Source organism: Oncorhynchus kisutch, linkage group LG25 (genome assembly GCF_002021735.2).
Source record: "Oncorhynchus kisutch isolate 150728-3 linkage group LG25, Okis_V2, whole genome shotgun sequence".
Lineage (NCBI taxonomy): Eukaryota > Metazoa > Chordata > Actinopteri > Salmoniformes > Salmonidae > Oncorhynchus > Oncorhynchus kisutch.
The window spans coordinates 18898224-18923762 of record NC_034198.2 but is presented as its reverse complement, the minus strand read 5'-3'; the positions used below and the strand labels follow the sequence as shown (position 1 = coordinate 18923762).

The 25539-nt window shown below is 42.4% G+C and overlaps 2 protein-coding genes and 1 long non-coding RNA gene across 3 annotated transcripts in view; all 3 read right to left on the bottom strand.

Annotated features, from left to right (window-relative positions):
* The window catches only part of gas7b (growth arrest-specific 7b), a 55364-nt gene extending 52519 nt beyond the window's left edge, over positions 1 to 2845 (bottom strand). The window contains exon 1 of the mRNA XM_020460741.2: positions 2053 to 2845. Within this exon, the coding sequence (XP_020316330.1) occupies positions 2053 to 2232 (180 nt within the window). The 5' untranslated portion in view covers positions 2233 to 2845. The remainder of the gene's footprint in view (positions 1 to 2052) is intronic.
* Positions 2846 to 3107: 262 nt separating this feature from the next.
* LOC109870526 (myosin heavy chain, fast skeletal muscle) lies at positions 3108 to 24644 on the bottom strand. Its single transcript, XM_031805228.1, has 38 exons — positions 24424 to 24644; positions 13960 to 14093; positions 13182 to 13338; positions 13045 to 13072; positions 12832 to 12937; positions 12607 to 12699; positions 12451 to 12514; positions 12271 to 12369; positions 12068 to 12171; positions 11760 to 11898; positions 11490 to 11608; positions 11244 to 11393; positions 10980 to 11150; positions 10579 to 10885; positions 10417 to 10481; positions 10235 to 10322; positions 9593 to 9710; positions 9366 to 9489; positions 9125 to 9261; positions 8749 to 9004; positions 8167 to 8409; positions 7900 to 8076; positions 7659 to 7804; positions 7475 to 7565; positions 6978 to 7367; positions 6652 to 6897; positions 6363 to 6559; positions 5971 to 6154; positions 5726 to 5891; positions 5490 to 5614; positions 5039 to 5347; positions 4629 to 4832; positions 4373 to 4498; positions 4111 to 4281; positions 3785 to 3889; positions 3558 to 3653; positions 3326 to 3460; positions 3108 to 3228 (listed from the first exon to the last, which is right to left on the bottom strand). Exons 1-38 carry the CDS (start codon positions 24629 to 24631, stop codon positions 3217 to 3219), a joined length of 5790 nt encoding a protein of 1929 aa, XP_031661088.1. The 5' UTR covers positions 24632 to 24644; the 3' UTR covers positions 3108 to 3216.
* LOC116352846 (uncharacterized) lies at positions 22719 to 23441 on the bottom strand. The gene is made up of 3 exons (XR_004205515.1): positions 23351 to 23441; positions 23190 to 23253; positions 22719 to 22819 (listed from the first exon to the last, which is right to left on the bottom strand). It is a non-coding gene; the product is annotated as an uncharacterized LOC116352846 (long non-coding RNA).
* Positions 24645 to 25539: the final 895 nt, after the last annotated feature.

Genomic DNA, 25539 nt, shown 5'->3' with positions numbered 1-25539 from the left:
GGTCAATCAGTAAGCTTGGAAAATACACAAAAGAAGTACAGGAAACAGCTCCTCAAATCAAACGCAGCTGTCATCCCTCACCCAGGGATCACTGCTATAGTAACAGGAAATGTATAGCTTATTATAACCATCCCCTGAAACTACTTCTCATCTGAAAGTAGCCGGCAGGGCCCAATTATATGACACATTCGCCAGATTCCATGACAATAACACAAAGATAAAGTCTACAAGTTAAAGTTATTAAAAAAAATAAAGTTATGAACATCTCATCATAAAAATATGAACTGAATGCCTTCTGTGTTGTATGTGTTTGTTCAAATGAAGGCAGCGTCTACCCATACAAGGAGGTTCCTGGGGACTGTGTGGATCTGAGGGTCTGTCAAGGCGAGCACAGGCCTGATGACAGGTTCTCTGTTGAATGATTCATCAAAAGTTTGAAGAAGAAAAAAAGAAGAATAGACTGTTTGGAGAACAAAGCCTCGTCTGCTGAAGATGACAATGGAGCGTGTCTCAGACAGAGATCAAAGCGCCGCACTGTAAACTACGCCAGCAGTGAACACACACATTCCCCTGATTCCGGTGTTGAAAACACCCTGGTCTGAATTGATGATATATATGGCTGTTTCTAGGTGTGTTTCCCTCTAGTTTGAATTCAAGTGTAGAACAAATGGAAGGGATCAAAAGGACGTTCCTGAAAATGCCTGGCTAGTTTGATTGGTTGACCAGAATAAGGAAGTTCATAGTGGGTTTTTTTTCCATTCAGATCTATATGCAAGAGCCAAGTCAGCATTAGTAGCAATCATTTGGTAACTCATTCGGAAGAACTTCTTGTTTCTACGTCAGTGTTTCAAATGGAATGTTGATGGTGCAACACACATCCTAAACCTGACCTGATGCAACTAACTATTTCAAGTCATGTCCTTCAATGCAGCCTCCACCTGTTACACACCCAGTATCAGGTCATGTCAGAGCTGCTTCCCACTTCTCCTTATCTGTAAAAATAGAAATGTACACTACTGTACCAAGTACCAGATTCCAAACCTCCCTGTGTGTACATGTACAACCTCTCAAGAGATCTGACCCGTTATGATAAAAGGTGGATGTTCACATGCTCTGGAACCCCAGGGTCACTGGTGATTTGGCAGTTCCCCTTCAAGCGCTACACAACTACATCAAGCTGGTATGTTGAATGACCGATTGAGGTGTGTTGAGGACCCAGCTGCCTCGGCCAGCCTGACCAGCCCACATCCTACAGATCTACTCCCATCTGCCCATCTCATTTCTGATCCAGTGATTCACTGTGTCCGCGAGTGTGAACATTGGGTGGGTGTCCATTTCCTTTTGCCAATTGTTGATAAAACATGTAATTAGCTGTGTGTTTTCTTGTCACTCTTGGTTAAAAACCTCAATTCAAGACCGTCTTCGCTAAAGATTTCCCTGTCCTTCTGTGAACCTTGTGTTCACCTGCATACCGCACAAGCGTGTGTTTGTGCGTACTTGTGACCTTGCTGTGACAGAGCAGTGTGTTCCCTCAGTAATCTGCCCCGTGCACTCATGCAGACAGACACAGGCAGGAGACCTGAGAATTCCAATGGAATGTGTCAGGAATGAGGAAATGTGGTGGAGGCCTCAGAAGAGTGGACAGGGGTGGGGAGGCTGTGGGGAGGCTAGCACTCAAGCTGATCGAACACCAATGGGGAAAACTGTTTAAAACCCTAATCTCTTCTGAAACAAAAATCGCCACATCTGTTAGATACCAGCCATGGGGTGTGAATGTGGAGTTATGTGGATATGAGAGTGGACATATGTATTTACCACAATGAGTGTGTTATTTAAGTGTGAAGACATATTGACTCTTTATGATGACGTTATTTCATTGGGTAATATAGTAAGCATCATAAGAAACTCTTACTACTTCATTAGGTCGTACTGAGTATACACGCCACTCCAAACTCAAAGGGAGAGGGGGAAAAAAGTGTTTATTTTGTTGCCATTTGTTTCACAATTGGCATTGCAACATTTATTGATCTGAGAGTGGACATTCAGACTTACCTCTAAGACCTGAACATAACTTGCTGGGAACCATCCCCTGACTCCATCCAGCTCTCCTTCCCACCAGCCGCCAGGCAACGGCTGAACTATCTTTATGATTTCTCCAACTTCAAAAGTCAAACCCTGCTGATGTTGATCCCCGCTGAAGGAGTATAAACTTTTGCAGTAATATCCAGACATCGTTATACCGGAGAAGATAACGTCGGGTCCGCGCGTAGATTCACACAGACTTGATCCCCTTCCTCGAGATTCACTTGGCTCTTTCTTGTCAAACTTGTAATGTTCATTAGTTAGCGCATCAATGACAACAATCCAACATGTTGCGAATCTGGTTAAAGTACTTGCTGAGTGAATGAAAAGGTATCCCTTGTCAAAAGAATCCTGTAAAATCCTGAGCTCAGCGCAGATGCGTTCTGAGCGTGTGTATATGGGCGCTTCTCCGTTTGTGTGAACTCCCTTTCGCAAAGACCACAGTCAAGTCTGTGCTCCTTCAATTCCGATTGCGCCTTTCTATGAGATAACTCGGTACTCGCTTCCGTTTTTTTTTTGCACATGAGTTATGTTGTGGGGATTAGTAATCAATTAGCAACTTTCACCAAGGCTGGGCCTATTGAAATGTAATGTACTTTGTCAATTGAATCACTTCTCCAAGACGCGATTGTTTATGAAGGTTTGACAAGGCGACCGTGGAAAATAATGTGACTTTGCCATCACGTGAACTGTAGAAACGGAGCTCCACCGATCAATGATATGCACGTCCAATGAATGCAGCTACGTAGTCATACTTTTGAAATGTGTGCCACAATTTATTTAGCAATTAAACGTAGTGCAGATCTCACAATCATGGTAGGCGAGCCTATGCTCTTTGTAACACACAGTATAGCCATATTTATTAGGTTGAAAGTAATCTTAGTGTCGCAATCTTGAAGTAAAATAGTGGAGGCAAGATACAAAAAATACAACCGGGTGTTAACCACAAGGCGGCGCCAAAATACTTCAGGTAGAAATGCATTATTCTTTCCAAGGAGCTTATATCATAGGCCTACACACAAAACCCTTATTATGTGAGTTTAATAATACAGCACACACAGTGAGCCAAGCATGCGTAGTACATAAGTCGTTCAAAACTCCTATTTAAGGAGTCTGAGTCATATCTTCTCTTCACTATTCTTTGATCTGTTTGGAGAAAGAAAGGTTTGATATCATTCACTACCTATGAATACTGTGGCATTACTAAACAACATTTTCTGTAAAGGTTTCATTTCAAACAAACCGTTGAGCCCATGTCTCTGCTCTTGGCTCTCATCTTGTTGACCTGGGAGTCAGCGAGATCAGCCCTCTCGGATGCCTCCTCCAGTTCATGTTGCACTTTCCTGAACTTATTCAGGTGGGTGTTAGCCTGCTCTTCCTGTGGAGAAATTCAGCATCAAGGTTAACGCCATAATTAAATAAATATGCAGCCATTTTGAATTGGGGTATAGATGACAAATGGACGTTTTTCTTACAGCTTCCTCAGCCTGGCGTTTGTATGCCTTTACTTTCAGCTGCAGCTTGTTCACCAGGTCCTGGAGTCTGAAGACATTCTTCTTGTCCTCCTCTGCCTGGAAAATATTGTTATTATTACCATTTTGTCTTCATCCACCTACCCTACATCATCGTCCTCGTCATAACCATCATTATCATTAAACTACTGTAGTAGTGGTAATATCAATGCAATATGGTAATCCTCTACCTGGTAGGAGAGTTCCTTGACTCTCCTCTCATATTTCCTGACTCCTTTGATGGCATCAACTCCCATCCTCTGCTCAGTCTCCAGTTCTCCCTCCAACTCTCGCACCTGCAACCCAGAGGGTCAAAGGTTGGAATGTCACTCTTTCAAATATATTTGTTTAATTAATGTGCACTTCTTTTGAAAAATCTATTTGAAATTCAGATGCAGAGTTATTATAGCCTTGAGATTTTCCTACCGCTCGTACTCAGTCGGCTAATCCTCTGGATATCATCCATTTGAGAGCTATGTATTTGCATATCAAAAGAGAATAGCTGTTATTGACTCACCCTGGTCTCCAGTTTCTGGAGCTGCTTCTTGCCTCCCTTCATGGCCAAGTTCTCAGCCTCGTCCAGACGGACCTGCAGGTCCTTGACTGTGACTTCCAGGTTTTTCCTCATCCTCTCCAGGTGAGCGCTGGTGTCCTGCTCCTTCTTCAGCTCCTCAGCCATCATGGCTGCCTGCATTGGCACACAGAGAACAAGGACAAACAGGATTGAAAGAGGGATGTCTATGACAGTGTACTCAGTGAAACCTCTGGTTGTCACTCACTTCCGTGATTGCCTTCTTGGCTTTCTCCTCTGCATTCCTGGCCTCCTGGACAGCATCCTCAACCTCAGCCTGGAGTTGGGTGAGGTCAGCATCCAGCTTCTTTTTGGTGCTCATCAGGTTGATGTTCTGAAACAGAAGTTCTTAAACTTGAGAAGTTCTTCCTGTCTTGACCGATGAGAGTAGATCAGGCCTCAACTGTAATTTACATGATTATATTTCCTTATAAATATGATGTAAGTAAGCCACTGACACTAACCTGGGAATGCAGCAGCCCCACTCTCTCACAGGTGTCAGTCAGTTCCTGCTCGGCCATCTTGCGGCTCCTCTCCGTCTGCTCCAGGGCAGCCCTCAGCTCCTCCACTTCGGCCTGCATCAGGGAGCTCCTGCGCTCTACCATGGCTGCCTGGTCCCTCAGGTCCTCCTGGCTACGCAGAGCCTCATCCAGGTGCAGCTGGGCATCCTGGAAAACCAGTCACAACCATGTCTTGATTAGTTTTATGAAGCTGCAACTGAAGTGCAGCAAGGAAGTAGAGTTGTGGATCCTACTTCTAACACCAATTCAGTGAAGTTGGTGGATAGTGCTACTTCCCTGCTCTGTTATGATGCCACACATTACCCTGCTCCAAAATTCATCACATGGCTGTTTGCAGTAAAAGTGACCCTCACCTTAAGTTGTCCCTGGACATTCCTCAGCTGTTTCTGGGCCTCAGCAGACTGCCGGTTGACATGACTCAGCTGGACCTCCATCTCGTTAAGATCAGCCTCCATTTTGCGTTTGAACCTGAGAGCATCATTCCTGCCCCTGACCTCAGCTTCCAGAGTGCTCTGCATGGACTCGATCAACCTCTGGCTGTTGCATTTTAGCTTATCCATCTCCTCGTCCTTCTCCGCTAGCTTCCTGCCCACTTCGCCTTTGACCTGGGCCAGCTCCAGGTGCACACGTAGGATCTTGGACTCCTCATGCTCCAGAGAGGCCTGAGGGAGATACAGGTGGTGATTGAAGAGCACTTGCATTGAAGTGTACATGTAACTATAAAGAGTACAACCTACCAGGTTTCATGCACAGAACTGAACCACACCAACTTTACTCATCTACAGTATTGTTGAAACACAGTACCTCTGCTTCCTCAAGAGCTGTCTGGATCTCTGCTTTCTCAGTCTCTATAATCTTCTTGGCCTTCTCCACTTCATGGATGCTCTTCCCAGTCTCACCAAGCTGATCACTCAGGTCTGTGACCTCCTCTGGTGATCAAATAGAAAAACAGAGATTTGGTCTATAATTTTATCAGTTGCCTTTGCCTATAGGATACTTTTTAAAGTCTAAGAATGGCAAAACCACAGTCTCAGCCATACGCTGCAGCGTCTTGTTCTCTCTTTTCATGGTCTCCAGCTGATCCAGACATTCCTCGTAAGAATTCTTCATTTTGAAGAGCTCAGTGCTCATAGCACGAGACCCTTTCTGGGAACCTTCCAGCTCAGCCTGACTCTCCTCATACTTCTGCTTCCATTCAGTCAAAACCTGAGGAGACAAAAAATGTGTTACCAAGAAATAGACCTCAACTTAAAATGATTTGAGTCCTCTCCAAGTCATGTAATACCTTGTCAAAGTTATTTTGCCTTTTGTCCAGGTTAGCGGAATGAGCATTATTTTTCTCCTGATCAATCACCAGGTCCTCCACCTCTCCCTGCAGCCTCTGCTTGCTCTTCTCCAGAGAGGAACACTTAGCGTTCACAGCCTCAATTGTCTCTTCAGCATCCTGAAGACGCAGGGCAAGCTTCTTCCTAATAGATCAATTAAAACTTATAGAGAGACATAGATATAGAGATTTCAGCAAATGCTGCTATATATTAAGAAATAGAATGGTCTCTAAATTGTCATCAACAGGTTTTTTTTAAACACTGTATGCAAATCAGAATATCTTTGCAATTGAATGTTTGGTGTCAGCGTGAGACCCTAACTCTGTATATCTACAGGTCTGACTAATCATACTTGGCCTCCTCCAGCTCTTCTGTTCTCTGGATGGCATCAGACTCGTATTTGGTTCTCCACTGAGCCACCTCTCCATTGGCCTTGGACATGCCACGCTGCAGCTCTGCCTTGGCCTCCTGCTCCTCCTCGAACTGCTCCCTCAGGAGGTCACAGTCATGGCGGGACGATTGGAGGACATGGGCTAGGGCATTTTTGACCTGCAAACACACCCAGTAAGGGAAACGTTTAGTATGTGTTTTAATGTTTATTTGATGTGATGCGGACATTTGAATCAGTTGTGTTTCTGTACCTTAAGCTCCTCTTCAGCCAGCTTCTTCAGTTCATCCACCTGCGAAGTCAAAGCCTGTTTGCTTCTGGTCAGCTGGGATACCAGTGATTCTCTCTCCTCCAGCTGACGAGAAAGCTCGCCATTCTCTGTTTGGAATCTTGCTTTTTGAACAGTGATGTCAGTGACGTTTCGCTGACTTTCGTCGCTTTTGGCCTTTAGCTCGCTGATTTGATCTTCAAGACTTCGGCACATTTTCTCCAGGTTACTCTGGCAGAACAAAACATTCTTTATAACCGCAAATATAGGTTTGAAAATGTGCAATAAATCATGTTAACTTGTCAACTTACCTTCAATTTGGAGACCGACTCCATGTTGCTGACCAGGTCACTGATCTCCATTTTGTATTCTCCCTTCTCCTTCTCCAGCTTCTGCTTGACTCGCTGCAGGTTGTCGATGTGCTCTCCCATCTCGGCCATACTTTCTGCGTGTTTCTTACGCAGGGCAGCAGAAGTAGCCTCATGGTGCAGAGTTGACTCCTCCAGGTCTCGTCTCAGTTTCTGAAACTCGGCCTCTCGCTTCTTGTTCACCTCACTCTGAGCAATGGTGGCTCCACCAGCTTCTTCAAGCCTCTCGCTGATCTCCTCAAGTTCCCTGGCGAGATCAGACCTCTGTTTCTCCACCTTAGCCCTGGCAGCACGTTCCGCCTCAATCTCCTCTTCCAGCTCCTCAATACGGGCCTGGAAAAAACAGAACAGTTGATAAAATAAAATAAATTGGATGCATTGTTGGCAGTTGCACCACATATCAACATCATTTGCTTGAAACATTTGTTGCAATTTGATACCTGATGTTCCTTTAGTTTCTTCTGCAACTGGGCACCAAGGGCTTGCTCATCCTCCATTTTCCCAGCAAGATGACAGATTTCAAAGTCTTTCCTATAAGTTAAATATTCATTGAAAGTTGTTAAAATGTGGATAGAACCTGTTCCAGTAGAATGTGTACAGTATGTAAGAAGTATTTCATCGTACTTCTTCTGCTTTTCATCCATTTGCTGTTTTTCATTCTCCAGATCCATTATGGATTCCTGGGCATGTTTTAAATCTCCCTCAATCTTCTTCCTGGATCTCTCAAGGTCCATGGAATGTTTCTTCTCTTGTTCAAGAGAGCCCTCTACCTGTAACATCACATGGGATCATTGTAAGAATATACCAAGGTTAGGACGTCATGACATACCGTAGGCCTATGATGTACTGGACCTGTCAAACTCACGTCGTCCACTTGCTGTTCCAGCTTGGCCTTGGCTTTGGTCAGAGTGTTGACTTTCTCTTCCTCTGCCTGGAGATCATGTAAGACTTGCTGTTGGGCTTCTTGGAGGGCTTTCTTCTCCTTGGATAATTTAACAATGGTTTCATCCAGTGTTGACACTTCTTCAGTCAAGTTTTTCACCTGTTCATACAAACACAAAAGTGAACAGTTCTCAAACTGATCAAATAAATAGCTTCAATGTAGACTTTATGCCGGGGAAGTGTCTTTAACCTTGTTTTCAGTTGCATGTTTCTCTTTCTCCACTTTAACCAGGGTGAGTTCCAGATCATCAATGTCCTTCTTTAACTCAGAACACTCGTCCTCCAGCTTCCTCTTCTTGGCGGTCAGCTCAGCGTTGATCTCCTCCTCATCCTCCAGCCTCTCACTCAGCTCTATAGCTTTGACCTCCAGCTGGATCTTGTTCTTGACGAGACTCTCACATCTCTCCTCCGCATCTGAAAGGTTCTCACTTTCCTACAGAATTATTTTCAAAACATGTTTAAATCAAATATTGTATTTATTTGTTACCGGTAACTTCACAATTTACCAGTAAACCACCAGAATTGTGGAAACTTTAAAGGATTATAGCTCATTTTCATAACATGTCAAATATATACAATTAGAAAATAAGATGTTTTAAAAATGAAAAATAGAATGACAAAGCTGTAAAACATTATCCTAAATATAACCCATCAACTTAGTGAATACCGTCGGTGTTTAACCTTTTATATTTTTGATATGCTTTTATTTATTTTACAATGTCAATAAAGCTTTGTTGTAAATTATTTGGGGCCTAACTGGTGAATAACATACCGAAGCTACTTGTAACTGAAGATCGTTATTTTCCTGCAGAAGGGAGACCATTTTCTCCTCTAGTTCCTTCTTCTTGGCCTCAGCCTTGGCCAGGTTCTCCTTGCACTTGGCAAACTCTTCCTTCATGGTGGCCATTTCCTTCTCTGTCTCAGCACTTTTCAGCAGGGGCTTGATCTTGAAGTACAGCTTCATCCATGGCCAGTGTTTCACGTTCATGAAGGAGCGGATGTTGTACTGGACGATGAAGATAGATTCTCTGTGTGAGGAATAAGTGGTTATTACATCAATCTCCATGGTCAGAAAAATGAAATATTATAGCTTCACAGATAATTAGTCAAGCAGATCAGTCCTACTGAGGCCATTTGAACAGTCTTACCTTCGCTCCATCATCTTTTTGAACTCCTTCCTCATGACGAAGCCTCTGCAGAGCGCTTGAGTCATTGTAACCAACGCTGCCAGCTTCTCATCTCTCATCTCCTCCAGAGTTCCCAGCAGCCCAGCCTTAAAAAACACCTGAGAGACAAAAATAGATAGTTGGGCCGTAGAATAGGATTTAGATTGGCTGCCAATGTTAACATTGTGGCTTGTGATTGTGAACAAAATTGGGCTCCTCTTACCTTGGTGTGCCCAAATTTGTACTGAGTGTGGTCCACATCAATTGACCCCAAGAGCCTCTCTGAAGCTTTCTTGTTGTCAATGAACTGGCCATCGGGGATAACACTGGCATTCAATACTTTGTACCTGTTCCAAACATGAAAGATATATATTTTAGGTATGTTGTATTTTTTTCAAAGGATTTAAATGCATAGGATTTTTGGTGAACTACCATGGAATGATAGTATACCTTTGCTTGAAATCACCATACAGGATTCTGCTTGGGAAACCTTTTCTGCAGATTCTGATACCTTCTAACACACCATTACACCTCAGCTGGTGGATCACCAAAGCATTCTCCATGAGACCTAAAGATGTACAAGATTTTGGCTGCATTTTATCTGAAGAGAATGATTGTCCACTGCCATAGTGAGCTCCAAAAGTATTGGGGCTGTTACACATTTTTTGTTGCTTTGGCTCTGTACTCCAGCAATTTGGATTTGAAATGACTATGAGGTTAACATGTTAGCTTTATCCATATCGGATTAACCGTTTAGAAATGATAACTTTGTTTTATATAGTCCCCCCATTCTAGGGGAGCAAAAGCATTGGGACAAATTCACTTATGTGGATTAAAGTGGTCCAAAGTTTAGTATTTGGTCCCATATTCCCAGCATGCAAAGATATTTGTGCGTCGGTAACTGTCTCACTCATCATTATTCACAATTCATTCAGGATTATCCGTAGTCGTGGTAGCATCCACATCCATGTAGAAGTGTTTTACAATACATTTTACAATAAAACAAAACTACAACAAAAATCCGCTGTCCCATTACTTTTGGCGCTCACTCCATCCCGTACATACACTCAGTAACCAATGCTTTAGTGCTACCTGGAGTCTTTGACTCGTTGGGAATCAAGCAGCGCACAAAGTGAGGATGAGTGCATCTGAGGTTTGTCATCAGCTTGCCCAAGTTCTCCTGTGAGATGATAGTAACGTAAATGAGTGGAACGTTTTGAGTCTCAATACCTCATTTGTAGTCGTTATTTTCACTACATGATGCATCCGCCTACCCTAAACAAGGCAGACACTGTTTGGAAGGAGCCACCTTTCTTCTTGGCACCTTTCTTGCTAAGATCTGTCAATGAAACAAGCAGGGAGTTGTGTGAATATCTATAACACCATGTTTTGTATACAAGACCATGTTTTTAGAGGTAAAGTTATAGATCCCATACCATCGGCTTGTGTAAAGCTTGCATATAAGAGAGACAGCAGTTTAACGGCAGACTTCTGATACAGCTGGACCACAGACTCGTTCAGCGGGTCCTTGTTCTTGTCCAGCCATCCACAGATGTTGTAGTCGACAGTTCCGGCATAGTGCATCAGGGAGAAGTGGGCCTCGGCCTTGCCTTTGGCAGGCTTGGGCTTCTGAAAGCAGCCAGTCTTTCCCAGATGCTGGTCGTACAGCTTGCTCTTGAAGGTGGTGTCTGAAGCCTTGGGGAACATGCACTCCTCTTCGAGGATGGAAAAGATGCCCATTGGCTGTAGTGGGATGAGGTTGAAAAGAGGTTGATACAAGATACAACAGTAGTGTAAATTCTTCTCATCTGACATGAAGCATTCCCATTACACTTACCTTCTCAATGAGCTCAATGCAGGCGGCCAAGTCCATTCCAAAGTCTATGAACTCCCACTCAATTCCCTCTTTCTTGTACTCCTCTTGTTCCAACACAAACATGTGGTGGTTGAAAAACTGTTGCAGTTTTTCGTTGGTGAAGTTGATACACAGCTGCTCCAGACTGTTGTACTGTAGAAAGTATTTGATTGGCATACTGTGTTTCAATGTTACAGAGACTGTATCATTAGATTAAGTACTGTGCTGAGGACATGCAATACTTACGTCAAAGATCTCAAACCCAGCGATGTCCAGGACACCAATGAAGAACTGCCTTGGCTGCTTGGTGTCCAACATCTGGTTAATGCGGATAACCATCCACAAGAACATCTTCTCGTAGATGGATTTTGCCAGGGCCATAACTGAATTATGGACCTAAAAGTTAAACAATAATACAACAGAATTGGAATAATCATAATGGACTGATTGATGTGCATTTATTGGTAATATTGAATAGATGTGATTTTTCACCTGCTGGACTGTCTGTCCCTTGGTGACATATTCATTTCCAACCTTCACTCTGGGGTAGCAGAGAGCTTTTAGCAGATCTGCAGAATTCAGGCCCAGGAGGTAGGCAATTTTGTCAGCCACTAAAACAATGACAGGAGCCGTAGAAGAATGTTAACATCTCTATTACTTAAAGTTGACCATCACTGAGATGAGTCACATGTTGTACTTTTCAAAGTAAGTATATATACAGTATGTTCATATTATGTATACACATTCAAAACCCATGTTTACCCTCAGTGCCATCTGGCTCTGCTTGCTCCTCCCTCTGCTTCTGCTTGAACTTCATGTTCCCATGATGCATCACAGCACCTGTCAGCTTGAAGATGCCCATCTTCTCATCCAGCGTGAAGCCCAAGATATCAATAGCAGTCTAGTAGCCAAATCAATCAGATAATAAGTAGATTCAATGTTAATAGAAGAGTAGGAAACAAAATATATACTTTAAGTAGATTCCACATGATGTTGTATTATGCCAATCGCATTATTGTAAATGTGCAAACATAATTTGTCAAGTTATTTGTCAAATCAAGAAGACCTACATCGGTGGCGACCAGTTCATCTTTGTCTACGATGCTGGTCACAGTGATCTGCCCCTGACTGATCATGGGAAAATCATATGGGTTGGTTGTGATGAGCAGCATCTCTGTGGAGATTAATATAGTCATTAGTGATTTAAAATTCAATACTCAGCTTTAATGTCAGGATGGACCATTGGCAATACCATTAGTCAAGTGATCCTTACCTATCAGCTCTGGCTTGTGGTTGGTCATTACTTGATAGAAGATGTGATAACTTCTCTCATCAGCAAGCTGGAATGTCACTCTGGACTTTTCCAGCAAGTCTGGGGAAAGAGTCAAGAGTGTCAATGCCTTCCATAACCTCTAGTCTAGACCATGCACAGAAACATGCAGCATAGACTCACATGTCTCAATATCAGCTGATGCTAGCTTTCCAGTGGTTCCAAAATGAATCCTGATGAATTTACCCTGTTTGGAAAATAATAATTTAGGATTCCTGGTTTGAACTGTAACACGTCTTAAGAATTATATTAAAGATAACGGTAATAGGCTCAACTTACAAATCGTGAGGAGTTGTCGTTCCTCACAGTTTTGGCATTCCCATAGGCCTCTAGCAGGGGGTTGGCTGCAATGATTTGATCCTCCAGCGAGCCCTGTAGAATAATTGCTTACACTTTACTTCACAAACCACTATTTATCTGATATTTACTTGTTAAAATGACTATTACATACATTTGAACTAGGTTTCTGTCAGCTGGCATCAGTCTGGTATCACAGGGCCTCACCTGCATTTTGCCACTGGTAGATTCTTTCTTCCCAGACACTGCGATTGTCGCAAAGTACTGGATGACACGCTTAGTGTTCACAGTCTTCCCTGCACCAGATTCTCCACTGAGTTCAGATAAATAAACAAGGTTGGGAAAATAACAAGATAGGAAAGATAAGTGGTACTTGTGGTACAAAAATATGACGGTTTGTTTATATAAAATGCAACTTACGTGATAAGGACAGACTGGTTCTCTCGGTCTGTGAATAAAAATATTTTGATGAGAGGGTTTAATGAGGGGGATATATTGACATAATCAGGTAATTCTGCTAAATAAGGTTTTCCATTACAGCCAAATATCAACCTTACCAGTGAGCATGAACTGATATGCATTGTCAGAGACAGAGAAGATATGAGGCGGGGCTTCCATGCGTTTCTTCCCTCTATAGGCCACTACCACCTCCTGGTTGTAGACTGGTAACCACTTATAGGGGTTCACAGTAACACAGAACAGCCCAGAGTAGGTCTGAAACACAGTTTAGTAACCATTACTTTTGGCTTATCTCATTGATATTGTATTGGAGTGAATGATAAAGAATTGTATATACTACACAGTGGTCTAAAGTACTTAAATAAAAATACTGTAAAGTACAACTGAAGTGGTTTTTTGGTGTACCTTTACTTTAGCCAACTTTTACTTCACTACGTGCCAAAAGAAAATAATGTACTTTTTACTCCATACATTTTCCCTGACACCCAAAAGTACTCGTTACATTTTGACAGGAAAATGGTCCAACTCACGCACTTATCAAGGGAACGCACAAATGCACAAATGCTTCATTTGTAAATTATGTCTGAGTGTTCGAGTGGGCCCCTGGCTATCTGTAAATGTAAAAAGATATAATAATTCTGCTTTCTGGTTTGCTTAATATAAGGAATATGAGAGGATTTATACTTTTACTTTTGATACTTAAGTATATTTAAAAACAAATACTTTTAAGACTTTTACTCAAATAGTATTTTACTGGGTGACTTTCACTTTAATATTTTTATATTAAGGTATCTTTACATTTACTCAAGTACTGTATGACAATTGAGTACTTTTTCCTCCACTGACAGTACGTAATGTCAAGCAGTCTAGACTCACATAGATCATCCATGCTGCGTAACGCTCTTTGAGGTTATACAGCACAGTGGCCTCGTTGAGGTGGGTCATCATGGCCATGTCCTCAATCTTATCAAATTTCGGAGGATTCATTGGATACACATCATCCTCCGTCACTGTTACACCCTTGGAAAGTTAGACACGAGAGTTATTAACATGTAGTACTACTTCTGTTAATTACTAACATATTGTATTAGTTATTATTACAATGTACACTGAGTATGCAAAACATTAACACCTGCTCTTTCTGTGATAAAGACTGGCCAGGTGAATCCAGGTGAAAGATATGATCCCTTATTGATGACACTTAAATCCACTTCAATCAGTGTAGATGAAGGGGAGGAGACAGGTTAAAGAAGGATGTTTAAGCCTTGAAACAGTTGAGACGTGGATTGTGTACATGTGCCGTTCAGAAGGTGAGTAAGACAAAAGATTTAAGTGCCTTTGATCGGGGTATGTTAGTAGGTGCCAGGCTCACCAGTTTGTGTCAAGAACTGCAACGCTGCTGGGTTCTTCCACACTCAACAGTTTCCTGTGTGTATGAAGCATGGTCCGACACCCAAAGGACATCCAGCTAACTTGACACAACTGGGCCAGCATCCCTGTGGAACGCTTTAAACACCTTGTAGAGTCCATGCGCAACAAACTATGGCTGTTCTGAGGGCAAAAGGGGGGGTGCAACTGAATATTAGGAAGGTGTTCCTAATGTTTGGTATACTCAGTGTAGTAATACTGTCTATATTAATTAGTTGTGGAGTCAAACACTCACTTGTCCACCAGTAATCTTTACAGTGACTTTGCCACTCTCTCTCTTCTGGATGTTGCCTTTGAGGTACAGCTCTTTGCTGTCGGTCACATAGCAGGCTGTCTTGGCATCAAATGGGATGTTCTGAGCGGCAATCCTCTCTCTCTCCGGTTTCCGGAGGTATATGGCTGCCTCGCCGAAAATGGCCATCTCTGCGTCCGTACTCATGGCTGGGCTTTTACTGTGAAGAGAAAGCCGAGTTTCAAAATAAGTTTAAAAAAAATCACTTTCTCTGATGGAGAGACATCCAGTGACAGGAATCAATTAAAAGGACCAGCTGAGAGAGGACTGTAAAATAAAGCGTCTTCAACCTTACCCAAATCCAGACTCACTGAGAAAAGGTTGCTGTTTTGTTTCACTCACCTGAGGAGATATAGGAACCATTATTTTTTAATTCATTTTTGCATTTGAAAACATCATAATGGAACCTTTTGTTGATAAAAAAGCTTTAGCATAGACAGTCAGCAGTGCACAAACCTCTATAGGAGAGGTTTTAATATTACTCACCAGAGTTCTCCCTCAGACGGATCCCTCAGTAATCAAAGGGACTCACTGGGGCGGCTTTTATTGAGATAATTTGGGTCGCCCCTCATATCCTTCCCGTTGTTTTGGGCATGGAAAAGTAAGCCACCCCCCTGATTAGTTCTCTGTCATCTCTCATTATGGGGCTTATTCTGGGATCTAGTGGCATGGTGGCCAGACAATGGTTTTCAGAGGCAGAGGGCAGACGTTACATAAACCGATGGATGGAATTGGAGAAATGTGAAACCTTGAAATAGTTTGCGTCTTAAAATGTTTTGGAGGGACAGCTATCCATTTAAGATGAAGCAAAGATAAGGATACATTTGTGATCCTATTCTAAGCATGATCTTAATTGGTCCTTGATGTATGTGACAGGAAATGGCATTTCAGCATTTGTATATTTTGCCAGGCATATAGATGTTCCATCTATAATGTGTAGTTCCATCGTTTATATTCCTAGTTTAAAACATCAATCTAACATAAATCAATAGCATGGAGATACTCAGCTGTTAATCTGTTTGTATTTGGGCAGAAAGAGGACCTTATTGGAAATCGAATTAAAACCCTAGTGTAATCCTGCTGTATAGAAAACATGCAGAATGGGTATTATACGTCCATGCCAAGTGTAAATTCCAATCTGGTTTTCAGACAATTGAAATTCCAAAGTTATGATGACCTTTGAGACACTAAATGTGTGCGTTTATTACTGGACCACAAAAATAAGACAAACACAGGTGGGATGCGCCACCCTAAATATGATAGTCAATCACTGTGCACTAAACAGATAGTTCTAAAGAAGGCATCACACAGCTAATGATTTAGCCCAGCGATAGGAAATGTCTCTGTGCCTTTTTGATCTTTCTGATCAGTCTGGATTGACTTTTGATTATGGGGCCTTAATCATGGCTAATCCTGAGATAGCATGCAAGCTTTAGGCCCGTAGGCCTTTTGTGTGTGCGTGTGTTCTGTATTGGACTTTGACATTGGAGAGGAGGTCTATTTTGGCTGTCGTGGGGAAGCCCAAAATGTCACCATGCATTCTCCTGAGGATCACTACTAATCTCTGAAAATCGCAGACTCTCAAATGAAATTAAAACTACATGGAGGTCCTGTCGGGTCTAAATTAAGCCTCAAAATCCATACTGTTTGGCTGACTAATGATTTGGATGATTGTGTTACACTTGTTTATACTGTTGCCTTGTTTGGCAAGATAATGACAACAACAAAAAAACTATCAAAAGTAGGCCTAATTAGATCACTGGAGGATATGTTAATGCAAAACAGATAAAAGTGAATGTTAATGTTTTGTGTCACACTTTAAAACAACCCCAGAAACAGTTATACATGCACTTGCTTAATTTATTTTGTACTATAGTTCCACTAGGTTGTGCTACAGTCTATACATAAACAGAACCAGACATCCAGGCAGGCATCTAAGCAGGCACAAATCCTGGGTCTTCTAACCACTTTTGGGTCTTCTACTCACTCAGATTCAGGCTGGTACATAAGATAAAAAATATGTAATACAAATGTTGTTTTTATTTTCCTTTTTTTGGGGCAAATACTACACACATCAATCAATCAATGTGGTACTGAAATATATGAATACTTATGTTTTTGTATCGTATCGTACCTTCCCGGCATCCCTGCTCTTGGCTCTAATCTTGTTGAGCTGGGACTCTGCGATGTCAGCCCTCTCCTCTGCCTCCTCCAGGTCATGCTACATCTTTCTGCACTTAGTCAGGTTGGTGTTGGCCTGCTCTCCCTGGAACAACACCACCAGACCATAATACAAGAAGTCAGGGATTAACAATAACAACCAGGTACTTTCTCATTAGGTCATAGGTCATTGATCTAAGCTTACAGCTTCCTCAGCCTGACATTTGTAGGCCTTCACTTTCAACTGCAGCTTGTCCACCAGGTTCTGCAGCCTTTGGACAGTCTTCTTGACCTCTTCGGTCTGCAAGCAGAGATCAGCAGATCAATCAGTGAGGTAAAGGAAATTAGATCACTTCTAATTGAATCAGATTCCTCTGAACTCATTTCTCTACTACCTGGTAGGTGAGCTTCTTGACTCCCCGCTCATATTTTCAGACTCCTTTCATGTCATCAGCTCCTCTTTTCTGCTCAGCCTCCAGTTCTAATTCCACCTGCCAGTGAGTGGATCACATCACAAGTAGTCAACACTTGATGAATAGTTTCAGGCTTCCTCTGGGATATGCTTCCATTATAGCAGCTAAAAAACAATGATTTCACTATGCCTCCAGCCTAGCAGCTCTGGGAGACAGCACCATCTGCCTGTATGTCATTAGATTAATCTAGAATATTTGAGTCCCATACTATGATAATCTTGTGAAAAGGGGATGGGTTACCAGAGCCTCCAGTTTCTGGAGCTGCTTCTTGTCTCCCTTCATGGCCAGGTTTTCAGCCTCGTCCAGACGGAGCTGCAGGTCCTTGACTGCGACCTCCAGGTTCTTCGTCAATCCTCTCTACATGACCACTGGTGTCCTGCTCCTTCTTCAGTTCAGCCATCATGGCCACCTGTGTAGGAGAACATTTCATCACATCATATTGTTGTTGGTTTTACATGACATGAAGGTAAAATATTGTGAATCTTTGCTTGATATGACACAGCGATGGCTTTCTTGGCTTTCTCCTCTGTGTTCCTGGCCTCCTGGATGGCATCCTCCACTTCCCCTTGCAAGTTGACTGACATCTGCATCCAGATTTTTCTTGGTGTTGAGAAGACTGGTGTTCTGTTAAAGTATGGCATTATAGATAATGTTATTAGATGTTACAATAGTGGCATGGGAAATCTATATAAACCTTGGCAAGGCTACATATTTGTGAGTATACCTGGGAATGCAGCAGCCACACTCTCTCACAGGCATCAGTCAGCTCCTGCTCAACCATCTTGCGGCTCCTCTCCGTCTGCTCCAGGGCAGCCCTTAGCTTCTCCACTTCGACCTGCATCAGGGAGCTCCTGTGCTCCACCATGGCTGCCTGCTCCCTCAGCTCTTCCTGGCTACGCAGAGCCTCATCCAGGTGCAGCTGGGCATCCTGAGGAGAGAAATAAACTCAACTTTATAATAAAGTTAATTAAGTAAGACAGTATAGATTCATATTATGTAGAAATGCTTTGAATGCATCGCCTTGTGGTCTGCCTGGACGCTTCTCAGCTGTTTCAGGGCCTCAACAACCTGCCTGCTGGCGTGGCTCAGCTGAACCTCCATCTCGTTGAGATCGGTCTCCATCTTCTTTTTGATCTTCAGGGCATCGTTTCTTCCGAGGGTCTCAGAGTCTAGGACCGACTGGATGGTGTCAACGACATGCTGGTTGTTTAGTTTGATTTGCTCCATCTCCTCCTCTTTCTTCGCCAGCCTCCTGTCCACCTCATCTTTGACCTGGGTTATCTCCGGCTGGACACAAAGGATCTTGGATTCTTCGTGTTCCAAAGAGGCCTAAAATAATTGGATAAATTGACAACAAAAAAAAATAATTGGGGGGGGGATGACAATGACGAAACAATATCTGTTATTCATGCTGAAATTATTCCATTGATTATTGACATTTTCATATTTCAGGACATTTCTCCATTGGCATCAAACCTCGGCCTCCTCCAGAGCAGATTGGATCTCAGATGTCTCTGTTTGCTTCTTGTTCTTCTCCAGTTCATTGCTATTCTCACCAACTTGTTCCATCAGATCAGATATTTCCTCTGGAATAACATTAGTATCATAGTTAGTTACAGATCTGAAGTTTAAACCTGCAGAGACACAGACTATTGTCTAGTTAGCATACGTTGCAGGTTCTTGTTCTCTCTCTTTATGTCCTCCAGGTTCTCCAGACATTCCTCATAGGAGTTCTTTATTTTGAAGAGTTCAGTGCTGAGGGAACAAGACTCTTTCTGGGAACCTTCCAGCTCAGCTTGACTCTCCACATACTTCTGCTTCCATTCAGCCACAATCTAAGGAGGGTTTGAAAGATATTGGCAAAACATTGGTAGTCCAATTTAGTGTAGTCTACTACTTAAGGGTCAGAATTGGTGGGTGACTGATAAACTTTTGTTTTATGGAGGTCGCTACATGTAAATTCAATACAAGTGTATTATCTTGTCATAGATCCTTTGCTTTTTATCCAGGACAGCTGCTTGGCTATTTGCTCTCTCCACAAGAGCCATGAGGTCCACCACCTCTCCCTGCAGCCTCTGCTTAGTCTTCTCCAGAGAGGCACACTTGGCATTCACAGCCTCAATGGCCGCCTCAGCATCCTGGAGTTGCTGGGAAAGCTTCTTCCTGAGGATATGAATGTCCTTCTTTAGTGTTGAAACACAATGTTTCTTGGCCTCATGAAGGTGAGCAGTACATTTCTAAAGTACAATATTTAAAAGGCCTGTATCTTCTGACTCACTTGGCCTGCTCCATGTTATCAGTAAGCTGGATGGCATCAGTCTCATATTTGGCTCTCCACTGAGCCACCTCTACATTGGCTTTGGACATTCCCCTCTGCAGCTCTGCCTTGCTCATCTTCAAACTGCACCCTCAGCATCTCACAGTCATGGCGAGATGATTGGACAGCGTGGGCTAAGGCACTATTAGCTTTTACAGAAACAAATTAAAGCAGATCAAGCATCCACCTTTTGTCACGCCCTGACCTTAGAGAGCCTTTTAATGTCTCTATTTGGTTTGGTCAGGGTGTGATTTGGGGTGGGCATTCAATGTTTTGTTATCTATGATTTTGTGTTTCTATGTTTTGGCCACGTATGGTTCTCAATCAGGGACAGCTGTCTATCGTTGTCTCTGATTTGGAACCATACTTAGGTAGCCCTTTTCCCTCCTTTCTGCGTGGGAAGTTATCTTTGTTTGTTGGCACTATTGCCTTAAGCTTCACGGTTGGTTTTGGATTGTTTATTGTTTTTGTCGGCGTCATCCTAAATAAAAAAGGGAATATGTACACTCACCACGCTGCTCCTTGGTCCAGTTCTTTCAACAGCCGTGACACCTTTAGACCAAAAGATGGGAGTTGGTTATCATTTTTAAGCATGTGTAGAGCTGTGTACTTTCTTTGACTTTTTTTTTACTCTTTAGAGGTCTAGATATGAATGAATTCTTCAAAGTAGAATTTTAAAACAAACCTTTGTTTCTTCTTCAAGCTGCCTATTCAGCTCTTCAATTTGTTGAGTGAATGATAACTTGGTCCTTGACATCTGAGAAAGTATCTTTCTCGTCAAGCTGGCGGGAAAACTCAAATTAAAGTATTACAAGAACATTTGTTAGAACAGGCCCTCTTTAATTGTGGTCCAAGTGGTGGATTATTGCCAACTCAGCATGATGTATTTCCTACCATTCTCAGTTTGAAGTCTTGCTCTTTGAGTATTGAGATCAGTGAGCTGGCGAGTGTTCTCATCGTGTTTGGCCTTGTATTCGCACAGCTGGTCCTCCAGAGCATGACACATCTTCAAGTAATTTGCCTTAGAAAAATAATAAGCAATGTAATCTGTTTTCATGAATTAAAAAAGTATGAATGCATATTGCTGTAATGGAATGAGATTGTTCTCAACCTTGTATTTGGACACTGATTCCATGTCGCTGACCAGACCATCAATCTCCATTTTGTCTTCACTCTTTTCTTTCTCCAGCTTCTGCTTGATACGCTGCAGATTGTCAATGTGCTCTCCCAGCTCTGCCACAGTGTCTGCGTGTTTCTTACGCAGGGCAGCAGAAGTAGCCTCATGGTGCAGAGTTGGCTCCTCCAGGTCTCGTCTCAGTTTCTGAAACTCGGCCTCTCGCTTCTTGTTCACCTCAATCTGAGCAATGGTGGCTCCACCAGCTTCTTCAAGCCTCTCGCTGATCTCCTCAAGTTCCCTGGAGAGATCAGACCTCTGTTTCTCCACCTTAGCCCTGGCAGCACGTTCCGCCTCAATCTCCTCTTCCAGCTCCTCAGTAGAGGCCTGAAATAAAGTATTGAAGGAAACATTTTAAACACAAAAAGGGCTTAATCTTGAAGGCAATATTTTCTCATTGAGTACATGGAGGTCCCTGATCTCTTTCTGAGATTGAGCTGACAAACTTTGCTCGTCCTCAACTCAGCCTTTCCTGCCAAGTCAAACCGTATGATTAGAGTTTCTATCAAAATCACATGTACTAGAATATGAATGGATGAATAACTGAAGTGTTTATTGTACTTTTTCAGTTGATCCTCCAGCTGCTGCTTGTCGTTCTCCAGATCCATTGCAGATTCTTGTGTCAGTTTCAGATCCCCTTCAAGCTTTCTCTTTGACCTCTCAATATCCATGCGTATCTTTTTTTTCTTGCTCCAGAGAACGCTCAGGCTGTAAAACGAAGTAGGAAGTATGTTTAATAGTGAAACCTATCCAGAATAAAAGCTAATAAAGCTCAATGTTTAGACTTACATCATCCACTTGTTGCTCCAGCTTAACTTTGGCTTTGGTCAGAATGTTGACTTTGTCTTCCTCTGCCTGGAGGTCATCCAAGGCTTGCTGGTGGGTCTCTTGGGGGGCTTTCTTGTCCTTGGATAATTCTGTCAAATTTTTCACCTGAAGGTTTTTTGAAAAAAGACACATCAGTGAATGAAGGATCATACCTTTTTTTAGAAAACAGACCCATACATGAAAGACATTCATCCTGTTTTCAGTGACATGTTTCTCCTTCTCCACTTTGGCCAGGGTGAGTTCCAGATCATCAATGTCCTTCTTCAGCTCAGAGCACTCATCCTCTATCTTCCTCTTCTTGGAAGTCAGTTCAGCATTGATTTCCTCCTCATCCTCCAGCCTCTCACCTAGCTCTTTGGCTTTGGTCTCCAGTTGGATCTTGTTCTTGATGAGGCCCTCACATCTCTCCTCTGCATCCACCAAACCTTCACTTTTCTGGGAAGAAAATGTCTCAAACAAAATATAATATTCTGTTGATATTTTCTATTGCATCCTGATAACCTTGCTTTTTGATGTGATAAAATGACTCTGGATCTCTAGAGCAAGTCATCCAATGTTGTAAGAACATTGTTTCCTATCCTTTGGCACTCCGGTTCCGCCTGCTCCTCTCGCTGCTTCTGCTTGAACTTCATGATCCCATAATGCATCACAGCACCAGTCAGCTTGTAGATGCCAATCTACTTCTCTGAGGTGAATCCTAGGATGTCAATAGCACTCTAAAAGCACATCAGTGGACAGTGTTTTTTTAAATGAACGAAACAGAGCATTTGTAAGGGATCCTGATCAAATCAAGAATTAGGAGACAAATTCAACACATTTTCTGCAATTTCAGTTTGATTTAGCCCAAGTTTCTCTCCTTACGTCAGTAGACAGCAGTTCATCCCAGTCATTGATACTAGCCACAACAATTTCCCCTTGGCTGATAAACAGGAAGTCATAAGGGTTGGTGGTGATGAGAAGAGTACCTATGAGCTCAGGCTTCTTGTTGGACATGATCTGGTAGAAGATGTGGTAGCTCCTCTCTGCTGACAATTGGAATGTCGCCCTGGATTTTTCCAGGAGATCTGCCAAAGCAAAGAGAACATGTCTGTGCTGTGATTCATGTGTATGTCATCGTATAAAATAGATGTTTCTGAGCCAAATATGGCATACAACTTACGGTAACACTTTATTTGGATAGTCTGTAGAGTATCTGCAGATGGACTATCAGACTTTCAACTAACAATCTACTAACCCGAACCCTAGCCCTAACCTTTGTCCTAACCCTAAACTTAACCCTTACCCTAACCTTAACCTGAACCATTTCCCTAACCCTTATTCTAAATCAAACCCCAACCCTAACCCTAACCTTAGTAAGCAGCTCCTTATCAACAGTCTGTTGACAGTATGACCTGGAAAATCCGGACTATGCAAATAAAGTGTGACACAACTTACAAGTCTCAAAATCAGCGGAAGCCACTTTTCCTATAGTTCCATAGTGAATTCTGATGAATTTTCCCTGAACAGAGAGAAAACAAGACGGTAATGACCTTGATGACTTAACAATGATGACAAATAAGTGGCTCCATATGACATAGACAGAAATACTGATTTACAAAGCGAGAGGAGTTGTCGTTCCTAACGGTCTTGGCATTTCCAAAAGCCTCCAGCTGAGGGTTGGCTGAGATGATCTAGTCTTCCAGGATTCCCTACAGGTAAGATACAACAGACCAGTCAGCCAATCAAGTAACATTCATTCAGTCAATCATAAAGTACAGCAGATTATCTGTCTGTTTAGAGACCTACTAAAGGCATGTTCTTTGTATAGCTTTCTGAACAGTGTTTCTTGAGAGGAAAATGAAGATGCTGAGTTCTACTTGCATGCATTTTGCCTGGACCCTCTTTCTGCTTGTCCCCATTTCCAGACACTGCGATGGTCGCAAAGTACTGGATGACACGCTGGGGGTTCACAGTCTTCCCTGCACCGGATTCACCACTGAGAGAAACACAAAGCACATCCATAAAAAAAACACAATGTTTCTTCCTGTTGAAGAACTTAAGTCTGTTGATTCTCAAGTTCCAATACTTACCTGATCAAGATAGACTGGCACTCACTATCGAAATGAAAAGGAGCATCACAATCATGAGAAGAACATACTGCATATGAACAGACGACAAACTAATAAATGACATTGAAGAACTTGAATCCTACCAGTCAGCATAAACTGATAGGCATTGTCGGAGATGGAGAAGATGTGGAGTGGAGCTTCCTGACGTTTCTTCCCTCTATAGGCCACTACCACCTCCTGGTTGTAAACTGGTAACCACTTATAGGGGTTCACAGTGACACAGAAAAGCCCAGAGTAGGTCTGAAAACACAGCAGTGATTGTAATATCCGTTTAAGGAGAGTTATGTGGAAAGGGTGAGCTTTGGAAACAAACTCAACTTCAAACAAAGCACAACCTTCACTCGTGTCAAATGTGACTCACATAGATCATCCATGCTGCGTAACGCTCTTTGAGATTATACAACATAGCGGCCTCATCGAAGTGGGTCATCAAGACTTCATCTTCCTTCACTGTTACAGTCTATGTTTAGGAAGAAGAAATAGATACATCTCAGGAAAACACTCGATCTCGATTGATCTTTTTTTTCACATGGCACTGTACTAGTTCAATTAGACGTAACTCAAGGCTCCCGCTTCAGTCTTAAAGGTTGCTTTGCTGCCCTCTTTGCTTTGGAGAGTGCCTTTGACATACAGCACCTTAGGCTCAGACACAAACACAGCCGTCTTGGCATCAAAGGGTCTGTTCTGTGCTTCTATCCTCTCTCTATCAGACTTCCGGAGGTATGGGGAAGCTTCCCCAAACACACCCATCTCAGCATCTGAACTCATCTTTGTAAAGCACCCTGGAGGGGACTGGGGGGACAGAGATGGAAGTTGGAAAAGAAATTCAAAGTATTTGTCAATTGAACTGAAGAATAAGAATGACTTTTAGACCACAAGAGGCTGTTGAGGGGAGAACAGCTCATAATAATGTCTGCAATGGAGCAAATGGAATGGCATGGAAACCATGTGTTTGATGTATTTGATACCATTCCACTCATCACGCTCCAACCCTTACCATGACCCCATCCTCCTGAGTTTTAGACACTTACCTCCCTCTGATGATATAATTCATGTATGAGATCCTTTGAGTAATGTGTGTTCCTATAAAAGAGAAGTCAGATCACTCATCAAATCATAAGATCATAGTACAAATGTCTAGCAATGCTTTCATTGGAACGTAATGGAAGTTATCACAAGGCACAAGTACACTATACTTCACAGAGTTTGAAGGGCCTTAACAATATGTTACTGTAATTTAATTATTCCAATATGTTTTCATTAATTGAATTCCCTTAATCTATTTTATGAGAATTTGTAAGATTCTTGTTTGCATAAAATAGACGGAGACCAGTCTTATCAATAATAGGTAACAGAATTTATTCTCGGAGCGCGCTGCCACGTTACCACAAGCAATAGTTTATATACAATAACATGACGTCATTTCATTGCTTCTAGAATGAATCCCCTCCTCCCGACCTAGAATTAAATGAGTTTAAAAGTTCATTCCAACTCACTAACACACTCACAGGTCACACAACATAACTGAATTAACTCTTGACCCCTCACCATTATCGATCACCACTTAGCTGACAGTTCTAATTAACAGAAAACCTAGGAATGCACTCACTGTCTTATCTAAAACACCCCAGAGCTCAGTTTCGTCGGTTCAACCATAGGTTAACGACCCTATCTGC

Excerpts from the sequence above, each read along its gene's own strand:
- LOC109870526 (XM_031805228.1), bottom strand. The coding sequence starts at position 24,631 with ATGAGTTCAGATGCTGAGATGGGTGTGTTTGGGGAAGCTTCCCCATAC. Across the intron at positions 12,370-12,450 it reads ATCAGCTGATATTGAGACAT|ACTTGCTGGAAAAGTCCAGA; the intron begins GTGAGTCTATGC and ends CTCTTTCCCCAG. Across the intron at positions 11,394-11,489 it reads AGGGACAGACAGTCCAGCAG|GTCCATAATTCAGTTATGGC; the intron begins GTGAAAAATCAC and ends TTTAACTTTTAG.